Genomic DNA, 22,048 nt, shown 5'->3' on the forward strand with positions numbered 1-22,048 from the left:
TCTGCGCAAACTTTAAAAACACAACCTGTGAGAACGCTGATGGCGTGCGCATGCGTATTACGTGTTTAGTCTATAGGTATGCGCGTTTGAATATATGTGCGCAGGCGTGTAGTCCTTCCCTTCAAACCAACCCTCAGCATACTTGTCTGGCCTTAAAATTTATATTGGGTTTTTATTCAAACTTATATAGGTTATAGGAACTTTGAAATGTTCCTCAGGTGCGAAAGCCCCTTATGAAGCCCCTCCTTCTGAAAAGCACACTGTGCTCTGATTGGTCGGCTGGATCAGTGTGTTGTGATTGGTCGAGCGCTTTGAGCGTGTTTGGGAAATGTCCCGCCCCTTAACATAACCGCCAGTTTAACACACTACTAACTAACTCAACCAGGCCCCGCCCCTTTATTCTGTGTATGAATTATTTAAATGAGGAATATTGTGACGTGTTCGTTCCTGGAAGAAACTCAAGACTACAATGGAGGCGTTTCAGGGAGTTCAGAAACACTGACACTGATATAGAGAATAACTCCCGCTGGACCACAACATTACACACTAAAGAGAGCCCTAATTGGACCCCTTTAATGAAATGCATTTGATAAGAATTAAATAATAGACTTTTTCTATCATTAAAATTATAGACTGTTCCTCTTATCTTACATTTTTGGAAATTGTCAGCCAACCAAACAGAAGATGTGGTCAAACCCAAAATCTATTTGGTATCTTATTATTCACAAAAACGAATGTACCCTTCAGACGATTAAAATGACGTTCCTGGTTCCAGGAGGAGGACGGCCTGTGCATGTGGAGGCAGTGCATGAGGACTCTTATCTAAATGTTTAGAGGTCATTTCAAGTGTTGATGCATCATCGGTTTACATCAGTTTGAAATGATTGGTCTGGAAGTCTAAACAGGTTTAATGCAGTATTAGTTTGAGCCACCTGCAGTCGTGCTTCACTGCTTCACTGGTCCTGATGTGTGTGTCGGACCTAACTTAAAGGGATAGTTCTTCCAAAAATGACACTTCAGTCCTCATTTACGCACCCGTGCCTCATTCCAGACTTTTTTATTAACTTATTATTTGATGGTTATTCATACTGTCAAGATCCAAAACTTTTTAGACAGTATCTTAAAAGTTGTCAATACAGCTAATTGGTTTCGTCATTTGTCATTTTCTGTCACTGACATGGAGGAATCAATGATCTCAAACCTGCTTTGATTCATCCATGGCATGATTTTTTTTAATTGTACAGTCGTGAATAAGATTAATGAAGTCTTGCAGACTTGAAGATTCAACCTCGTTTTGTGTGTCAAGGAAGAAAAAAAAAAAAAGAGGTTGGAATGACATGAGAGTGAGTAAATTAATGAAAGCCTGGAAGAAAAAATGGAAATTTTACACTTGTAATTTTCATGTATGGATTTTTTTTTTTTTTTTTTTTTGAATATACGTTTTTATAGAAATGCTCAGATCTAAAATATTTTGTTGCCAAGAAATTGGTTAAAGATGTTGGAAAATATATGATGTTATAAGCCGTCATTCAAAAGTTTAGGGATGTGATTTTTAAAAAGCTCACCAAGGCTGCATTTATTTGATGACAAATACAGTAAAGACAGTAATATTGTGAAATATTATTACCTTTTAAAATAAGTCGTATTAAATAAATTGTAAAATCTAATTTATTCCTGTGATCAAAGCTGAATTTTCAGCATCATTACTCCAGTCTTCAGAGTCACATGATCCTTCAGAAATCATTCTAATATGATGATTTGATGCTTAAGAAACATTTATGATTATTATCTTTGTTCAAAACAGTTGTGCTGCTTCATATTTTAGTGGAATCTGTGATTATTAATTTTTTTTGAATTCTTTGATGAACACAAAGTTCAAAAGAACAGCATTTATTTGAAACCAAAATCTTTTGTTACATTGTAACTGTTTTTTGATCAATTTAATGCTTGCTGAGTAAAAGTCATACAAGTGTTTGTATCAAACTGTTGATTTGAAGTTTTGCTTTTGCTTCACTTCCAGGGTTGTGTGAGGTCGAGAGAGAAGGAGACGACTGCTAAATCAATAACAGCTTCCTTTGAAGGACCGGCTCTACCGATGAATCAACATTTTGCACAGGTTCTACGATGAGTTCCTTGGTTTTATAATAAAACTACTTCAACTATTTTGGTATAAGTTCCATTAGGTGCAAATCAAGGATTCATTTCATCAGAGGATGCTAACAAAGAAAAAAAAATGAAAAAAAAAAAAAAAATGAAATGGAAAGAAAAAGAAAAGTTTTATTTTAATAAGGAAACTGATTATTTTTTACCAAGGATTGTCACATAGATGCAGGAACTTCATCATGCGACTCGATGTGCATGGATATTATTCTTGTGTTTATGATTTCAGATTTGTTTTTTGTTTTTTTTCTCTCTCTCTCTTCTTTTGTACTGAAACAGATGTTTGTTCTTAGAGATTTGTCAGCCGGACATCCTGAGAAAGATGCGTTTGTGCTTGCGGTGTGAGTGTCGTTGATGTGTTTTTCTGTTGTGTGCTTCATCTTCGGTCTGACCGATCTGTTCGTCTTATACGATTTGCCTTAAACTCTTTCCCGTACAGCGGCCGAAGAAGAGACGCGTGCGGCCGCTGCCTTGTAAATCAGCTGAATAGGGCTTTTTTAGCAATCTCGCAAAAAGGAAAATTTCGCTGCGCTTGGATTTCGGTGTTTTGCTTTTTCGGATCTTTTAGAGTACAAGCCGTTTCGAGTGACGACATTGATGGAGTTTTCATAGGATTTAATGTTTTTATAATCGGAGGTGATGATCCTTTGGTTGTTTGAATGTGGTAGAAATTCTGCTGAACGATCACATTTTTGATAATCGCCTTTTACTTTCGTTTATAAATCTCGGTGTTGTAGTTTAGCTTTAGATGAACTCGTGTGGGAGGGAGGGGGGAGGGGCTTTGACTCGTATTCTAATTTTGGGGGCGGGAGGGAGGCGTGGCCTGTCAGTCAGACCGAAAATGGTTTGATGCGTTCAGAGTTGAACCTCTTTGAGAAACGGCAGTGGTTCGGCGGGCGAGGAGAGGTGAACGTGTGGATTTCAGTGCTCGATTATAGCAGGCAAACGAATCTCGAGTTTACTTCACCAAAGCGAGCGGATCGTGCGGACGTTTTCTCTCGAGGCGGGCCACGCTGAGACTTTTTAACAGACTAGATTGCAGTTCTGGAGAATGTGCCTTCTTTGTACATATGCATTCAGCTGTCTTTAGTCGTCGAGGTGCGGACACCGATAGCGTGAAGGACGATTTGGATCCAGCAAGTGCCACAAACTAAACGAAAACATCACTACAGAGCAGAGACAACTGAAACGTGGAACGAGGACAGGTTGAAACGACGGCACTGTTTTAAACCCCTAGTGAGCTGCCTTTTAAGGGAGCATCATAACTCATAATGATTTGTTAAAGAAATACATGCATCATGCAAATAGACTTCAGGAGAGTTTTGCATTGGCATGTTGCAGTAAAGGTAAATTATTAGTGCTTTTTCATTAGAATCGACCATGCTTTACGATGGATTTCTTTTTTTACTCGAAATGCATTATGGGATTGCCTTCTCAATGAAGGATATATATGATGCTGCCTTAGGATTTGTAGGTATCTTAGTGCACTTACTGCCGTATTTTCCAGGAAAATAAACTGAAACATTTACAAATATTATAAACAAAATAAACGTGTGTTTTAATTCCCATCACTCCCCAACCAATCCTTTAAATGTAACGTTATTCAGAGCAGAACAGGAATGAAAAACACAAGTATAAAACAAACATCAGTTATAGTGTGCATTCATTATAAACAACATTTAGAATAAAAAAAACACCTTAAAGCAAAACTGAAACTACCAAAGAATCCAAATGTTTTGCAAACTTGACTTTAAATGAAATCTATATTTATTATGGAATATTGCCGTATTTGTTATAAATGAATTATCCGTGCACATCTTTTCTTTTTCTTTTTTGTTTGTTTATGTGCCTCATAATCTTGAATTAGAATAACTTCCCCTCCCTCTTGCAGCATCTCTTCTCTTCTCTGATGACGGGGGCGGGGCAACCTGTCACTCACATGAGATCAGCACATGAGATCATCAATTCCACACAGCCCACATTCGTTCCCATTCACTTGTATATACGTCACAATAGGGAAGAAAAGACTTTAATTGCATTATAGTATAAGTCGCGGCATGTTTCAGATGATAAAAACGTGACGTGTTGGGGAAAATATGACGGGCAGCTCACTAGGGTTTAGGACGCGGCCTTTGAAACAATAATCGCATCCATTGCAGGAAAACGTCTTTTATTTTCTTCTAAACTCACAATATACTTTAGTAAGGCTTTATTCATTAATTTGTCTTCCAAAAGACTGTGTTTTTGACCTGGTGGGTCTTGTTGACCAGTTATCTACCTCAGAGTTTTGTTGTCCTCTGTTTTAATTGGTCGGGCTAGCAGGTTCAGCCCGCCCCTCCAGACCAAACGGACCGCTCTGGAGCTGTCCATGTACACTTGATTTCTTTCAGGTTTTTTCTTTTCAGATACTTTGATCCTTTTCTCCTCCTTCTTCTTCTTCTTCTTCTTCTTCAAACAAAAAAGTTTTTTTTTTTATTATTGTTATCGTTATAAGGAAAGTTGTGCGTTTGTTTTAGTGTCGTTTAGCATTCAGATTCATCGTTTCGAAAGCAAAAAACAATGCTGCTTTTCATCACAAGATATTCCAGTAGTCCATAGGAAGTAGACAAGAAAGCGTGCGCGAGAGAGAGAGAGAGAGAGAGAGAGAGAGAGAGAGAGTGAGAAACAGCGATGCTGAAAGTTGTGGTTTTCCCGAGACATCACTGTTGTATGAAGCCCGTTTACCACATAACACAAAAAACCGGTAACACTTTATTTTAAGGTGACGTAGTTACACGTTACATGTAATAACTATAGTAATAACAGTAAATTATGCATAATTAGTATAATAATAAGCATAATAATGCATAATAAGTAACTAACCTTAACCATAACTCTATAGTAAGTGCATGTAGTTAATTAATATTACTCAGTATTTATTTGAGGAAGTGCAATGTAACAACGACATCTTAAAATAAAGGGTAACACTTTATTTTAAGGTGTCATTGTTACAGTGTAATTATACATTTAAGTACTGAGTAATAATAATTAACTACATGCACTTACTGTAGAGTTACAGTTAGGGTTTTGTTTAGGTTTAGTTGCATGTAATTATGCACAATTTATAGTTATTACTACAGTAAGTACATGTAACGTGTAACAAGGACACTAAAATAAAGTGTTACTAAATTAAATTTAACAAAAAAAATCATGCTCTGGTAAACCATATTTTTTAGCATAAAAAGTTTAATTATGATTTAAAAAGTCATATTTATGAGATTTATACGTCATAATTATGATATAAGTCGAAATTATGACTTAAAAAGTCGAAATCATGAGATTAAAAGTAAAAATTATGACTAAATTTTGAGATAAAAAGATAAATTAATACTTAAGTCAAAATTATGACGTAAAAAGTTGAAATTATGAGATAAAAAGTTGAAAATATGACATACTAAGTTGAAATTGACAAAAAAGTCAAAACTGACTACATTTTTCATCTGAATTATTTCAACTTTTGCGTCAAAATAATTTTTAAATCTCACTTAGTATCATAAGTTTGACTTTTTATCTCATAATTATGACTTGTGTAATAATTATGATTTACCGAAACATGATTTTTCTTTTCTTATGTGTCAGAAATGGGCTTCCATACTGTTGCTTTCAGACCGAGTCCAGACAGAGTTTTAACGGCGTATCCGTGGTGCTCAGCTCACAGCCGAGTCCATTCTTGACGTGCGTGTGTGTGTGTGTGTGTGTGTGTGTGGCAGAGAGTGTGTTTCTGTGGAGTTCTTGTGTGGCTCATGCTGCTAGTAACATCTGAATCCGAAGTGCCAATCTGTGTCTGGGTCAAAGAGTTGAAAAGAGTTGTTGTGCAGAGAGAAATTGCTCATGAATATGAAAAATCATGTACTAGACAGCCATTAAGTTATATGAAAAAAAAAAAGTAATAATTTATGAAGAGAGAAGTTTTGTACAGACTGTTTGAAAAAATAAAAACAATAAAAAGATTTTCATAGAGATATCTATATGAGAGTTGATTTTGTAATTTCTTTCTCTCTGTTTTACGTGCCACACGCTTGCCAGTGGCGTCTCGTACGTTCGGTTTATCAGAAACCTTCCTCTGTATATTTTCTTTTGTTTTCTGGAGTGTTTGTTGAAGCCAAAAAAAAGCTCTTTTTCTCCCCTATTACCCTTTGTTTCCAGTAGATTGTTAATTAAGCTTTATTTCTGTTCATTTCTTTGAGAATTTTTTGAATAAAAACACATTTTGTTTTATTCATGTTGTCATTCATTCACCTAAAGCATCACGTCACATGCACTACTGTTATGATATGTTTATGATATTTTCTTCAGACAACATACAAAGTAAATAATGCCAGAACCGTCATGTGAAGTTGCCTGCTGTTTACCACGTGACCAGTGTGTCCCTCTCTGCAGTTCTTCACTTTGACCAGCAGGTGTCAGTGTCTCCGCTAAAAGTTGGATTTGAGACACTCTACTTCACTAGAGCCAGCTTTACCTGGAGCAAACCAGGTGTAATGCTTTCATATCGTCACTTTTCCAGAGACATGGAAAAGAAAGACCAGAAGCTGCTCTTTTTGGCCCAGATCCATTAGATCTGCGCTGTGCACCTGACTGACTATTATTCAGTAACATGCATAAGGTTAAAAACATGTTAAAAGAGTCAAACATATATCAGGCTCCACTTGTTCACTCAAATGTTAATGTATATATCAAAACCTACTCATCTATCTAATCTACAAGACCAAGCCTAACCACATGTGCACAAATGCTCCAGGTAAGTAATTCACAGATAAATGACTGTATGATTTTTTTCTAAAATTGTTAATAAAATAAAATAAATTGAAACAAACTAGTTACATTAAAAAAAAAAAAAAAAAAAAACATTAAAGCATGTAAATTACATTTTGATATGATATTTTATAAATGTAACTAACCTTAACAATGAGTGGTTACTCAAGCGGTCCTCTGTGCTGTCAATAGTATATATATATATATATATACACACACACACACAGTTTTTGAAGTTAATTATAAATACTATAGACTTCCCAAAACCCTGAAGAAAACCTTTATGCATTTTAATTATAATAAAAAAAGTTTTTGTATTATTTATATGCTATTATAGTATTAATGAATATTTTTATTTAACTTTTATTAAATTTAATTTTAAGTTTTAGTATATATAAATTAGTTTTTGTTTTACTCTTTTTATTTAGCTTTAATAAATTTTAGTTTTAGTCATTTTAGTACTTCAGCTTATATATATTTCAGTTTGTTGCCAAAGCAACATTTCTAGTTTTCATTTAAGATTTTTTAAGTTTGTTTGTTTTTTCATCTATTTTAATTATTTATTTTTTTCAGATTTATTTCAATTGGCGATAACAATTAATAGTTTTAGCTAACAATAATCACACACACATACATTAAAAAAAATATATAAAAAACATTTTTATTTATTATTTATGAATCCAGGGCATCCTCAAAGGAAGGTTTTCTTAGATTTAGTTCAATCCTAGTTCACGATTTTGTCCCCAAACTATAGCAGTTAAAAGTAAAAAGAAATTGTTGGAAAACCGGTGTAATTGTGAGGAATAGACTTAAACAGTAAAATGTGTTAAACTGAGTTTACGGCACTCTTTTTGATACGGGAAATCAATATCAAACTTCAGACAAATCTTTAAATGAACCATCCTAATGAAGGTTTGTCACTGATACTAAACGCAGCGAGAAGCTGTGCATCCTGAAAAACTGGAGCATTAAAGAGAGACTGGGTGTGTAATTCAGTTTCATGATGTAATGCGGCAATCAAACACTAGCAGAACAAGTACTGCAAGGATCTTTAATGCAAAATGACAACACAAAAATGATCTGAACTTTGCTCTGTAGGTCTCAGTGGAAATATGAGTCCTGGATCAACAACACTGCACTGATGCTTTGAGGGTTCAAATGAAAAACACCCATCCAAAATTGCATACTTCCTAATCCCTACAATATTAAATAAAGTTTGGAAGAGCCAGGATATTTTTTTAATATAACTCAGATTATGTTCAGCTGAATGAAGAAAGTCATATACACACCTAGGTTCTAGGATTATGTGAGCGTTTCATTTTTGGGTGAACTTGCCCTTTAAGAAGCACTGCATCAGTCCATGCAGCGAGAGCGCCATCTACAGGACCATCTGAGATCCACACCAAATATTGCTCTGGCAACTAACTAAATACGTTTAAAATTGAATAACTATACATTATTTATCATTAAGTTAATCATTTTAATAACTTTTCTTTGCTTTTAATGTTCTGAGTACAGGTTTTTAAAGACATACTGCACCTAAAAGGGTTCACAAAGTAGACTATCCCCACAATACTGTACGTTTCTTTAAAAATGTGAAGAACATCTCAGCATGATGAGCTGGCAATGATCACACATTTATTTTATTAATGTTATTATTATTCCACAAACGTCTGGGGAGTGAGAGATTGTTTCATTTCTTTAAACAACTGTAACTGTTTATTTTTGCACTATGTCTCTAAGACTTTGATATATAATATTCATAATATTTCCATGTTTGCCTGCTTAAAATGAAAGTTTATATAAGAAAGTTTCCTTTAAAATCTTAAACACATTCCTAAACCGTGTAAGCTAGTGTTGTTTCAATGCCAATACTGAGGTGGGTTATAACACCAACTGAAAACATGAATAAATGTATCTATTTTTTTACATGAATAAATGTAATAATTTGTGGTATAATTAATGACATTGCCATCTTATTTCATTTTAAACATTTAATTCAAAATGGTAAACATCTGGGGAAAAAATTTCATATGTCCTTTTGATTAAGAAGAATCAACATTTCTGATGTATTTATTATTATTATTTTATTATGTAACAACGCCACTTTAAAAAATGAACTTAAAAGCAAACAATAAAAGTGTCATCTCTGTGTTCAGTCAGACAGGTTGTTTTATCCGAGTGTAATGATGGTATGAGTTCACTGTTGCAGTCACGTATATACATTCCTGTGGGATTTGATGGCTAGAGGCTCTTTAGTCTAGTTAACAGTGCCAAAATAATCTGTGCTAGGGCCTAGTGGCCACATACGTGGACAGCACATTTTAGCTCTGATGTCCACAATTGTGTTCACTGCTGAATTGGTGGTGTTATGGACATGTATGGGGGTACTTACACTGCCATCTGGTGGTGTCAGAAATTAAAAACACACTACAGTCAAAATTCAAAATGGCGGCAAACACAAGGGAAGATGCAAGTGGTAGCTCCATACACAAACGTCGACCAGTTAAGAAGTTCTGTTATATTTCATGGCTTATTCTGATTTAGATATTTATAAAAGCCTTGTATATTTGTCATGACATGCAAATTTAAAAAAAAAAAAGTGTAAAACTAGCAACTTTGTAGGTCACTAAACATGAAGTACACATACGTGTACTTATGGACTGAACCTCCTCGAAACAGCTAATATGCTAGTAAACATGCACACACATAAAATGGGAAAAAGCCAGCTCTGATGCAGCTAAAAAGCTCTCACACTCACTCACAAACACACACACACACACACTCAGGCTCACACACACCCACCCACTCACACACACACACACACACTCAGATGATGTTCTGTTGTTCCTGTAGTGTACGGAGGCTCAGAGGAAGCGTGAGACAGAGGAGAGGAGGAGGACACACACACACACACTCAGATGATGTTCTGTTGTTCCTGTAGTTTGCAGAGGCTCAGAGGAAGCGTGAGGCAGAGGAGAGGAGGAGGACACACTCACACAAACACACTCAGACGATGTTCTGTTGTTCCTGTAGTCCATGTTCCTTGGTTCCTCCATATTAAAAAACAGTCAGGAAAAAAACTGCTGTGTTCAAGGCAGAAATAAAGAGTTTTTCATTCTATTACACAAAGGTGACTTTATTGTGTTTTATGGAAATTCGGACCATGAGTCCACGTATGTGGACATAATTTTTCTCTAAAAGTACATCATATCAAAAGATGATACTTAGTTTTTATTCTAATTTGGTTCCAATAAGCCCAAATAGCAAAGAGAAATAAAAAATGCATGTAAAAAAACAGCTCGGGCTGTTTAACTTAATTAATAATGCACAAAGTCTCAGATTAGCTATATGTGGACATAGCTATACCATTACAAAACTAGAAACAATGCATTTAATACCTTAACTAACCAAGTTAAGTTATTTTTGACACTGTGTGTGCGTGCGTGCGCGCGCGTTTGTGTGTGTGTGTGTGTGTGTGACGCGTTCAGCGCTCAGGCTCAGCCATGATATCTGCGCTGTGTTGAAAACATGGAGTCCAGTTTTCCTCATTTTACAGTGTTTTACACCGTTCTTCTTGTTCTTACGTGTCGTTTCGCGCGAGGAGAAGACGGTGCTGGTGAGTAGTTTGCGTTAGCGAGTGTTTGTTACGCGTTTAACGCTGAGCTCGTTACTGAATTGTTTGTTTTAATGGCGATGCAAAACAACAGGAGTGAACTTCATCAGAGTTAATCTGAGATCGCAGTGTTTTCGCCACGAGAAACAGTTACATTGTTTCTTTTGAAACAGTTACATTGTTTCTTTTGAGTTAAATTTGAAAGTTCTAAAATGGAACGTCAAACTTCTCTTCGTGTCAGTCGCTCTGCATCACAATGTCACGAGCTTTGACTACTATCTTAGCAAGACTGGGGAAAAATAGTCAGGCTCTAAAAATGAAAGGGGAAGCTCCACATAAACGTTGGTTTGTTAGTAATACCATTAGTTTGTAATAATTATCGATACTGTAAAACTATAATGATTTGGCCCGTGAATTCCTAAATGAGCTTTCTGAAGTTTTCTTTCACGTTGTTTCAGTTTTTAGTGACAGTGACAGAACTTTCTGGAAATATACGATTTTAATCTTTATCTTTAAAGTAATTTAAATGCCTGTAGTGTTTGAAAATGAAAATCCTATCATCATGTAGGCTACTCATATACTTATGCAAACCCGTATGCTACCATACAACATTGGCACTATACTGTATTTAATTCTTCAGAAGTCATTATCAAAACATAATTGGTTCTTGCACTGTAAAAATAATGAAATTGTTTTTGTTTTGTTTCCATTTCAAATATACATTAATATACATCAAACATTATTATATCAAGATACATTTAGGCCTACTGGTGAAAATTAATTTGATATTAAGTGTTGCTTAGTTTAGTTTATGCTTAAAACAAGAAAATATATTTGCCATTGGAGTAAGAATTTGAAATATTTTTCGTTTTCAGCAAAAACTCACTTAGTTTGGATACATTTTTCAGAAAATAAAACTTAATATCTTATAGCATTGTGCATCTCAAGTAAATGTATCTTGATTTAAGAATGTTTAGATATTAGTACTGGAAAACAAGACAAAAATACCGAGGAAATTTGTCATTTACGTATTGTCTGGTGCTATTTTTGATTTGAGAACTTCAACGGCTATTTTTCTTGTTTCAGAACAATTGAAATACAGTTCATATGTCATGTGAACTACTGCTAATATACTTTTGTGATAGGTTTTTATGTCCTTTTTGAGTTTGACAGACGTCACTATGAAATGTTATTCAACTTCAAAATGTTCTCTTGTTCCATGAAAAAATAGAAAATCTGTCCTCGCTGAAACCAAATGCTACATGATATAACTCAATCACAGTTAATGTGACATCTCCGGTTCTACTCCGGTTCGAGCAGGATTCGAACCAGCATCGGAGGCGAGTGCACTAACAAGAACGCTAAAAACCGGGGCCTAGTGCTACTCTTGAGGTCAAGGAGTGAAGTTTACTTGCACTAGCTGGCCTCTGTTACATTAACCCACCTAAACCTCACTCCCATAATCCGGGTCACGGCACCAACGTAACCCCTTCGGTTCTACTTGCACCGTTCAGAGCGGGATTCGAGCCACACCTCTGTTAAACCAGTCCATGACAAATTTGATGTTTGGTTAGCTTTTCGGGTTAAAACAAAACCTCAAATTAGCATAGAAATGATCGTTTTTATCACTTGTTACCTTGTGTACAAACCTGGTTAGGACTTGTTGAACTGTTAACCAAAAAATGCCTTGTCTGTACAGACTGCCCTGCAGACGGACGAACATGGTTGCCGCTCGGCCTCAACTGCTATCATTTCATCCATGGAGATGAGGACGTAGCCAAAAGCTACACTTTTGGAGATGCAAAAGACAAGTGTGGAAGATATGGTAATTGCTTTTTTGCATTTTGCGAAATATAAACATCTAAACTTGTGTATTGTTTTTATACACTATATTATAGAGTTTAACCTTCCTGTTACATTTTTAGATCTCTTGACAGTAAAAAGCGCTGAGGAGAATGACTTCATCGTTAATTACTGCCCTTTTGTGTGGAAAGGCAAAATGAACATTTGGCTGGGAATGTACTATGACAGCGACGGTAAGTTTAATTTTCATCCAGAAACACCTCAAAACCTAGTGATGTAAGTCTTTAAACATCAGAATGATCTATATTTGCTTTCCTAATGCCATATCTTATTGTGAATGTTTAATCTGTGTGTGTTATTCTAGAGAAAACAATTTGTTTTTGTAATCTTTCATCAAAATGTAATAATCTGCTCCACTTCTGAAACAAATTTTATTGTCGGCTGACATCACGAATCCCTTTTACTTTTAAACCCCTCCCCTCAAACCATCAGCCTTCATTCTAGAAAGTGACACTAGGACTGGGCGATAAAATGATAGTGACAATTATTGCGATATAATAAAATAATAACAAAAGTTCTATAAGTGTTTGATATAATGTTTATGCACTATGCAAATAATGCGTGTTGCAAACCTTCACACTGGTGCCAGTAACTGATAGGTGCTGCCATTTCTGTTGCGTATGTAAAAACGTTAAATGGGAAACACGCCAGAAACGCTGTGTGTTTGATCACCGCACCACGGACTGTTTATCAGCTCGGCTCAAAACACACTCCAGCGTGAGCTTAGAGCGAATACGTTTACTCGCTGACCGTCTCAATCACACGACCATTCAACAATGCTGTGAGATCCAGTGAGAAGCGTTCGAGTTCTCCCAGACAAACCACAAATCAAATGCCTTGAGATTAATCTAACGCCAGATGAAACAGCGTTACATGACATTCTCAACAACACTAATGCGGAAAACAGGAGAAACGTTGAGCAACTAGAAGGCTTTTCAATCCACAAATCACCTACATTTACCATGGATTTACTCTAGTAACACAAACTGTAACCATGGTATTGTGGCAGAAATGTGGGATATTCATATAGATTTTTTTATTACATTATTAATGTAGACATTAAAGGGACGGTTCGGAGTAAAATCAACCTAGGACCCTTTGCACCATGACCTCGAGCCAAACACCCCCTCCAGAAGCCTTTTTCCCCTTGGTTGAACATTTAGAGCTTATTTAGAGAAATCAGCCGGATGGCTTAGTGCAGGCGCTAATGGATCCAAGGCTGTATCTCGTAAATTACCCCACTAATAATGCCCAGAATGGCACCAAACTTCTACAGTAGCACAAATAGGTTCTGTACTCATAAAACAAGACATTGGAAAGTTTGTAAGTACATCAGGAGTTTATTTAAATAACACTTGTCTGATGGCTCATGCTATCGCTAACCTGCACGTCGAGGTCACTTCACTGATTAGGGAAAAGCACGTAAAAGTCCTGGCAAACTACATAATAATAGTTATAATATTAATCCCATGACCGTAATAGCCATATATTGTAAAACAAATGCACTGAAAAATAAAGGAAACTTTCATAATTAGTTTTGTACTAATTTCTATATTTGAAAGAGATAAGAACATGATCTTTTATTTTTGCATCAAGCTTTTATTTTGGCGGAAAACATGGTTTACAAACGTATTAAATGCATTAAAGGGATAATGGAATATAATTAATTACAGTATTTTTTGTTACTAAACTATAGCAGTTTTTGTGCATTTGTATTATACTAAATGTCTTTAGACTACTGTTTTTTATAATAAATACCATAGAAACAGTATAGTAACCTTTTACCGTGGTAGTGAGGTGCAGTGCGTGGTTTTACCTGTGGTTAATGATCCAAATACTATATAAAACTTTACCCTTTAAAAAGGAGGTTGTTACAATTTCAACAGATGTTACTATTTTTGTTAATGAACATACATTTACAGCTGTACTTTCACTCAGGAGCAAAAATCTGCCTTAAAAAAAAAGAAATAAAGATTTGATATTTATCTTGATAATTATCGATATCGACTGATATGAAAATTTTTATTTTGATAATTTTTTGGCCATATCACCCAACCCTAAGTAAAGGCACATTCACGCCAAGAACGATAAATATATAATGATAAGATAACTATATCAGTGTCAACATCAGTGGATGATATCGTTCTGTTTTTTATAAGCGTACACTGCAGTTTTGTCGCCTGTCACTTTAAATGCATGAGCTCTTTAAAGGAAGATGAATTCTGATTGGCTGTCAATGTTTTAATTATTCATCAGCTGGAAAAAAATTTCTGAAAGTGATTTCAATGATATTGCTTCTCTGTGCCATTATCGTTATAGTTGTGGTGTATTCTTTAATGTTTTGAAGAATATTTTTTTAGAACTTTATCAAAATCGTTATGGTTATTGTCCTTAATGTGAACGAGCCTTAACACCCACTTTTCAAAAGCCACTCAATTTCATGAATAAAATCAGTCTTGCCTTAAATAATTTTTTCCTCATTGAATATCCTGTTTTACTTGGAATTATGTAAGATTATGGATACAATCGAATACAAATTCACGTTGATTTTAAAGGATTGTTTTCACCTAAGAAGTAAAATTTCAAATATATGTGAAATTATAAATAATTTAAATAGTAAAGAGTAGGGAAAAAAGGATTCTCTAAAGAATTAAAGCAAATTACACATAGATATAAATGTTTGGATTTTTTTTATTGCTTTTTATTGTGCACACTTTTTGTTCTTAACTATGTAAATCACATTTAATTCTTTAGTAAATTTTGCAATGTGCGATTTATACTTTATTCTTGAGTTGTACGTTCTAAAAGTAAGATAATGTTTTTTCCTATTAAAAACAGAAACATGCAGTAGAGTAGATGCTTAAAGGGGTGGTTGATTATGATTTCACTGTTCTAACTTTAGTTAGTGTGTAATGTTGCTGTTTGAGCATAAACAACATCTGCAAAGTTACAACACTCAAAGTTCAAAGCAAAGGGAGATATTTGCTTTTAAAGAAATCGCTTTTTAACGACTACAACAAACGGCTGGTAGAGACTACACAACATTCCTCCCGGGTTAGTGACATCACAACCCTAAAATTTACATAAACCCCGCCCCCAGAATGCGATTAATAGATTATCAAGACAGAATATGCTAATCAATGACTAGAAGATAACTACACATAAGCTACATAAATTCATCAACTAACCATTCAGAAATGTCCTGTTGCTTCTACATGTTGTCACTTCTTCTTGAGTCTCTCCATCATTGTCTGACTCCGGTTTGAACATAAAAGGCTAAAAGTTTTTGAAATTTTCAGTGCATGTCTGTGTGAGTGCAAGCTGTTGAAGCTCCGCCCCCTGTGCCGGGAGCAGCAGCTCATTTGCATTTAAAGAAACAGACACAAAACGGTGCGTTTTTGCTCACCCTCAAAAAGTGACGACTTTAACATGCTATATAAAAATATCTGTGGGGTATTTTGAGCTAAAACTTCACATACACACTCTGGGGACATCAGAGACTTATTTTACATCTTGTGCATTATACCACCCCTTTAAGCATGTTATTGGACGTGGTCCAGCTTATCTGCACTGGAATGCATCTGAACTTCACTAATCTGTTAAAACCAGGGCCTGTGGAAAAGAGTTGTTTACCAGACTGTTGCTTAGTCAGTGTTTTAAGTTCACACCGTTAAAGGAGTGCTTTGAAAAATCTTAACCAGTCTGTTTAGTTATAGAGGATTATATGCCTGGTGTTGCTGACAGTTTGTATAACTTCTAAATGAGTGAATCATGAGTAGCTACTTTCTTGTTTTAAATGGTTTAAGCAAACATTTTGGCACCAGTTTCATGTCGTTCTGAGCACTTCTTTCTTTCATGGGAGAATGTTCAAGCTGTTCTTTTGTGTTTGTTCTGACGGCTGTGCCAGGTTTGACATCACTTAAACTAAAAATAATATGGGTTTGAATGGCTTGAGAGTGAGTACATGATGACAAATAGTCCTTTAAAGTTGCTCAGTCTCTTCGTTATATTGCTAGTCCATACACAATGTACATGTAAACACAGTAACTTTTCGAGCTGTTTTCCTCTAGTGCACTTTTCACACGTGTCGTCACACAACACAAGGAAATCCTGTTATTTTAGGGGCGGATTCAAAGAATACATCATCCACACACCCAGAGTCCAGATGCTTTCAAGTGAAAACTATAGAAACACATTCCAGACGCCACATGTGTGCATCAGACTGTTTAGGCTTCGTGATGAAAGACTCCACTTAGTTATTGAACAATGATCCAGAGGACCATGTGAACTTTGATCATCTGAATGACATTGTTTCGTTCATTATGTATTTGCATGTACTTTTAGTGTGTCAAACCTAAACATTTGGCGTGAGGTTTTGTTGAAGATGAAAGAATGAATTGCATTTGGGTTGAACTAATGATTAAATATGTGCATGAATTATAATTTTGTTATTTATTTATTTATAATAGAGTATAGAGTTTTAAATGAAGGTTTTGGAGGACCTAATCCTGTCAATCATAACTCCTTACAATCACAACACGCATATAAACAGCTGCTACCAATCCATATCCACCTTTATTTCTTTGATTTATTCATAACTTCATTATTATTAAGCTGTGCTGGTGGGCTTTAGTGATCAAGTTGAGTCCCGACAGCAAACTTGTGTGTTTACATTATACTAAAGGATTATATGATCTGGTGAAATAAATTTCACAGTGAAAGCTATCCTGTTATTTTCACAGAGAATGTTTATATGAAATATGTCTGGTTACAAGCATTACTCTCTCACTGTGTCTCTGCAGAAGATGTCTTCAAGTGGCATGACGATAACAGCGTGTTGCGCTATGATAACTGGGAGGGCGGCGGCTCGGATGACACGGATCTGCCTCTCATGGACACGTGTGTCGCTCTTCACTCCAACACCGGGAAGTGGGAAAACATCAGCTGCACGGAAGAGCCGGAGAACGGGGTCGTGTGTCAGACGAGTAAGTTCAGAATTGTGAAAAGTGGTATTTTAGTAGCACTTAGATACCATTATATATATATATATATATATATATATATATATATATATATATATTGAATTGTGTTTTTAGTTTTGTATTTTTAATTTTAATTTTAAAGTTTTAGTGATGTTGTTGTGTGGGGTTTTTTTGGTCATTTTTAATAGTTTTTTTTTTTTTTTCATTTTCTTTTTTTCATTTTTAGTTATTTTAGTACATCAAGTTAATCTAAATGAAAATTAGAAATGTTGCTTTGGCAACTAGTTAGTTACTTAGTTTGAACTTTAAAATGTGGAAATTCTCCTTGGGCTTCTCATAAAAACACAAGCTATACACATACACAATACACAAAATGAATGTTTACCCTCTAGTTTTTGGATATTTTATTTTATTTCAAGCAACAACAACAAAAAATGATGCTTTTGGTTAGAGCTCCACAATTATTGGCTAAACCATCACAATCTCACCCACGCAATCTTATTACCACGTCACAAACAATCTTTTAACCACACCCTATACTCATTATTCTGTGTTACAATAATTAAAATTGTCACAGAAGTACTGGGATAAAAGTTTATAGTTTGGATGTAAATACTGATGTTTATCGGATGTAAATCACCTTTTGAAAGTTACTTGATGCTTCAAATTAATATAATATCAATTACATCGTTACACCAGTAGGTGGCGACAAGTGACTGTAAAAAAAAAATGTCTCATTGGATCATTCAAGAGATTCGTTAAAAAACACTGATTCATCCAGTAATGAAACAAAGTCTTTATGAGCAAGTCATTGAATCATTCATTAAAAAAAATTATGAATTTTTTGTTTTTTGAATAATGAAAATATTTGTCTTTTGCTTAAGTGTGTCAGTAGGAAATATCAGTTTACATTTCTAAAGATTACTTTTGCCATTAATTGTAATAATCTAGTGAGATTTGTGTATGCACAAAGAGTCTGTCAACAGCCGCTTTGATCTGATTTTTAAAAATCCATGCCCATAAAAATGATTAATTTCACCCCCAATTTTTCTGATCTGTTTTTCAGAGGCAGTCTGGATAAGCCCACCCAGTAAGTATGATCTTATTTTTGTAATATATTTTACTAGTATATACTGTACTTACTAGTATACCTGTACACGAGTTTTCCTAATTTTTTTCCAATCAAGACACATAATGTCCAAAATGTGTAATGTTGTTAGTTCCTGATTCAGCTTTTTTAATTTGTCTGGAGCCATTATGACTGGAGTAAATGGTCTTGTTTTTGTGTGTCCTCGTCTCCAGAGAACAGTCCTCTTCTCTCAGCTCTGGTCATCATCAGTGTGGTCCTGATTCTGGTTGTTTCTGCTGTGATCTGGTTCCTTCACCAAAGAAGCAACCCGGATTCATCCATCCTCAGCCTGATCGAGTACCACCCGCCCTTCAGATCCCCTTCCAACGATCAGACCTGCTTGGTAGAAGCTGAAGAAATCGAGGAGATGCCTTAGAGCTCAATGCTGTGATGAAGATGATGAAGATGATGTTCCCAGGTTAGAATAAGCAGCAGGCGTTCATAGAGATCGTGAACTCTTCCCTCTTCACTGGTTCCTCAACTACGGTCCACAGGCGGTCGTGACTCAAATGATCTCTTTCTCGTGGGTGGAATGGAGGACTGATTGGGGAAATACTGTATTAATGCCATTAAAGAGTTGCTGGGGTTTAATTTCACAGCATCTTTCTTTTCTCTCATCTGGTTATTGACTCTTTTTGCTTTACTAATATTTCCTCTGAGCTGCATTGTGTCAATCTGGTGAGATTAGTATCTTTATATGCCATGTATTCTTGTGCACAATAATCCAGGTCAGTTTATAGATTAAGTGGTAATTCAGTGAAATCTAGCCTTGCTGCAGCTCTCAAATCAAACCCGAGATCATGTGGTAATGTTGCGAGTGCCAAATTTGCCTCTGTTTCTGTTGTGAGATTCACTAAATGGGAAGTTTTGTCCGATTTCTTTTTGTCCAGTGTTTATTTTCTTTCATTCTCAGTTGGAAAGGTTACAAATACATGTTTGTCACTGCTAGCACTGTGTGAGCACCTCAAGTTTTTAGATATGGATACTTCCTGATTGCCAATCACAATGTTTTATGTTGTTGTTTTTATGATTTTGCATTTGCCAGTAACAGTCGTCTGTATCTGTATCGTTACGAATGATTATGAATGTATCCATACGTGAACAACAAGCCATTTCTCAAAGAGAAACTAATCAACTGTTGGTCTTTCAAAGTGAATAAAGATTCATCGAACGTTTCAGTTTGTTTTCTGTTTTTGCTGACCTAGAACTCATCCCATACACGCATGAGCAGACACACGTTGCTGAATAAAGAAGCTCCTAAACATATAAAAGCAGACGCTTGAGTCCAGATGAATCTGTGTGCTGCTGGATGTGTATTGTGTAATGAGAGAGAGAGAGATCGGGATGAAGTAGGACAGCTAATTGAGGGCAGATGAATTACCCTCTGGGGTTTTTATAGATCACTGTCATGTTTCTACCCTGAAAGTGTCAGTTTCTCTCTGTATCTCCAGCTGCTTCATCCACACATGTTTGGTCATGTTATGACTGCTACTGCATTAGGATTAAGTCAGATCTGTATTTAAACCAAAGTGGCACACAATTTGAGGTTGATAATCAATAGGTTTCACAATAGGATCCTGCTAGTCATCATCATCGTCCTGGACGTGACATTGTTTTGGTGGGTAAAACAACATAAGCAACAACATCAATAAGTATTATCACTGGATTTGATGAATTCTGAGATGTTTTGTGCTGTTATAGTCGTTCTGATCATTTTACAGAAAATGCAAAAAGCCACAATAACTTGATATTATTCAGTTTAGCTAGAAATAATGTGCATTCATAATTTCTGGTTTTAGAAGAACACAATAACCCTTCTCAAAACCTAAAGCTAGGCCTAAAACTTTCCTAAATAGGGGGAAAAAATATTTTAATATACTGAATGAGTGAGTGAATGAATGAATGAGGCATTTATATAGCGCTTTCATATGTACTACTGTACACCCAAAGCGCTTTACAATCATATCAGGGAATCTCTCCTCAACCACCAGCAGTTGTTTTATATGTTAATAAATTGTGGTGAAAATAACACAGATCCTCCTAAAATATGGCTTGTAAGAGTCTTAAGGATTGTTTGAATTTATTTACAGTGTGTGTGTGTGTGTGTGTGTGCGTGCGTGCGTGTGTGTCTGTACTTGTACAACTATCTTTGTGAGGACCAGTTTGAGTTTTAGACCATTGGAGTGAGGACAAAGAGAGTAAAGTGACATTTTGGCCGGTCCTCACTCTCTGAGAGCCTTTAAAGGCCTGTTTGAGGGTCAAGACTTTTTTTTTTTTTTTAGGGATAAGGTTATAATGAGGTTAAGGGTCGGTTTAGGGTCAGGGGTCGGGTTAGGCACTTAGTTGTGATGGGTAAGGTTAGGGTAAGCGGCTAGAGATTGCATTGTGTCAATGAATGTCCTCATAAAGATAGATGTACAAGAATGTGTGTGTGTGTGTGTGTGTGTGCGTGTGTGTAATAGTAATGCTGGTAGTACTGGCAATAATTAATTCAACTTTTCAGCTATAAATGCACATTATTTAAGATTCATGCAAACAAGTCATTTTGGTGAGTAACCCGCAGACTTCACTGTCCTCATCTGACATTGAAGCGTGTCACTGATGACCACTAGAGGACGCTGTTACTCGTGAAATGATCCCTGTAGACAGAGTTTAGCTTTAACCCTAATCAAACACACATGGACAGGCTGATCGAGGTCTTCAGGATCACTAGACAGCTACAGGCAGATGTTTAATCAGGATTGGATCTAAACTCTGCAGGACTGAAGTTTCCCTTTCCTGCTGTAGACAGAGAAATCACGCAACAAGTGACAGATGCATTTTGTGCATAAAGATTGTTTGAAACAACTTTTGACATCAACAAGAAAAGATATGAGTATGTGTTGGATATATTTTCAACTTCCCTTTAAAATAATATAAAATGCTATGCACGATTGCATGGTTAGTTGCATCTGAGCATTGCATGCACAAGCTGAGCTGACATTTTCATTGAACATGCAATCAGTTTCTTCCTGTTCCTTTCTCTTGTTTCAATGCATTTCTAGATTCATGATATGAATGTCTGTAAAAGCTTATGTGTCCGGTCTGGATCAGGATAGTTCTGTTTTTTCACATTTCTCAGCACAGGTAAAGAGAGAGTTCAGAAGAAGAGAACGATACGCACAGATTCCCACAGACAGATAAAACGCTCTGTTGTTGACAGGAACTGAAAGCACTTGCCTTGCACATATTTCTAGGGTTTTAAGTTTATGTTGGGTGAATTAGTAATGACTTGCAGTCACGTCAACAACACCAAACCTCAGCAAGACGGAACAAAGAACGAAGACGCTTAGAAAGACACAAAGTCTGATTTTTATTGCACTGGTAAATAAACAAAACATTAATGACTATCATGAGGCTTCACACACAAATCTCAAATCCAATCTTTAGGACAGACTCTTGTCACTGTCATTTTGTGAGTAATGAAATCAGATCCATTTTTTCAGTCACCTGAGATACAGAACT

At 35.7% G+C, this 22,048-nt stretch overlaps 2 protein-coding genes across 4 annotated transcripts in view; both read left to right on the forward strand.

The window, feature by feature from the left end:
• The window catches only part of rbms1b (RNA binding motif, single stranded interacting protein 1b), a 76,952-nt gene extending 70,793 nt beyond the window's left edge, over positions 1-6,159 (forward strand). For all 3 annotated transcript variants that reach the window (XM_084121592.1, XM_084121593.1, XM_084121594.1), the window contains exon 14: positions 2,021-6,159. The gene's annotated coding sequence lies outside the window, so the exon portion shown is untranslated. The remainder of the gene's footprint in view (positions 1-2,020) is intronic.
• A 4,239-nt stretch (positions 6,160-10,398) lies between these two features.
• cd302 (CD302 molecule) lies at positions 10,399-19,719 on the forward strand. The gene is made up of 6 exons (XM_084122182.1): positions 10,399-10,573; positions 12,270-12,395; positions 12,496-12,606; positions 17,236-17,418; positions 18,482-18,505; positions 18,718-19,719. The coding sequence occupies exons 1-6, from the start codon at positions 10,486-10,488 to the stop codon at positions 18,918-18,920; spliced, it is 735 nt and encodes a 244-aa protein (XP_083978308.1). The 5' UTR covers positions 10,399-10,485; the 3' UTR covers positions 18,921-19,719.
• The last annotated feature ends 2,329 nt before the right edge of the window (positions 19,720-22,048 follow it).

The sequence above is a fragment of the Abramis brama genome, assembly GCF_963993115.1.
Source record: "Abramis brama genome assembly, chromosome: 8".
Taxonomy (NCBI): Eukaryota; Metazoa; Chordata; class Actinopteri; order Cypriniformes; family Leuciscidae; genus Abramis; species Abramis brama.

Coding starts and splice junctions, on each gene's coding strand:
- cd302 (XM_084122182.1), top strand. CDS start 10,486: ATGGAGTCCAGTTTTCCTCATTTTACAGTGTTTTACACCGTTCTTCTT. Junction 10,574..12,269: donor GCGAGGAGAAGACGGTGCTG/GTGAGTAGTTTG, acceptor TTGTCTGTACAG/ACTGCCCTGCAGACGGACGA. Junction 18,506..18,717: donor AGTCTGGATAAGCCCACCCA/GTAAGTATGATC, acceptor CCTCGTCTCCAG/AGAACAGTCCTCTTCTCTCA.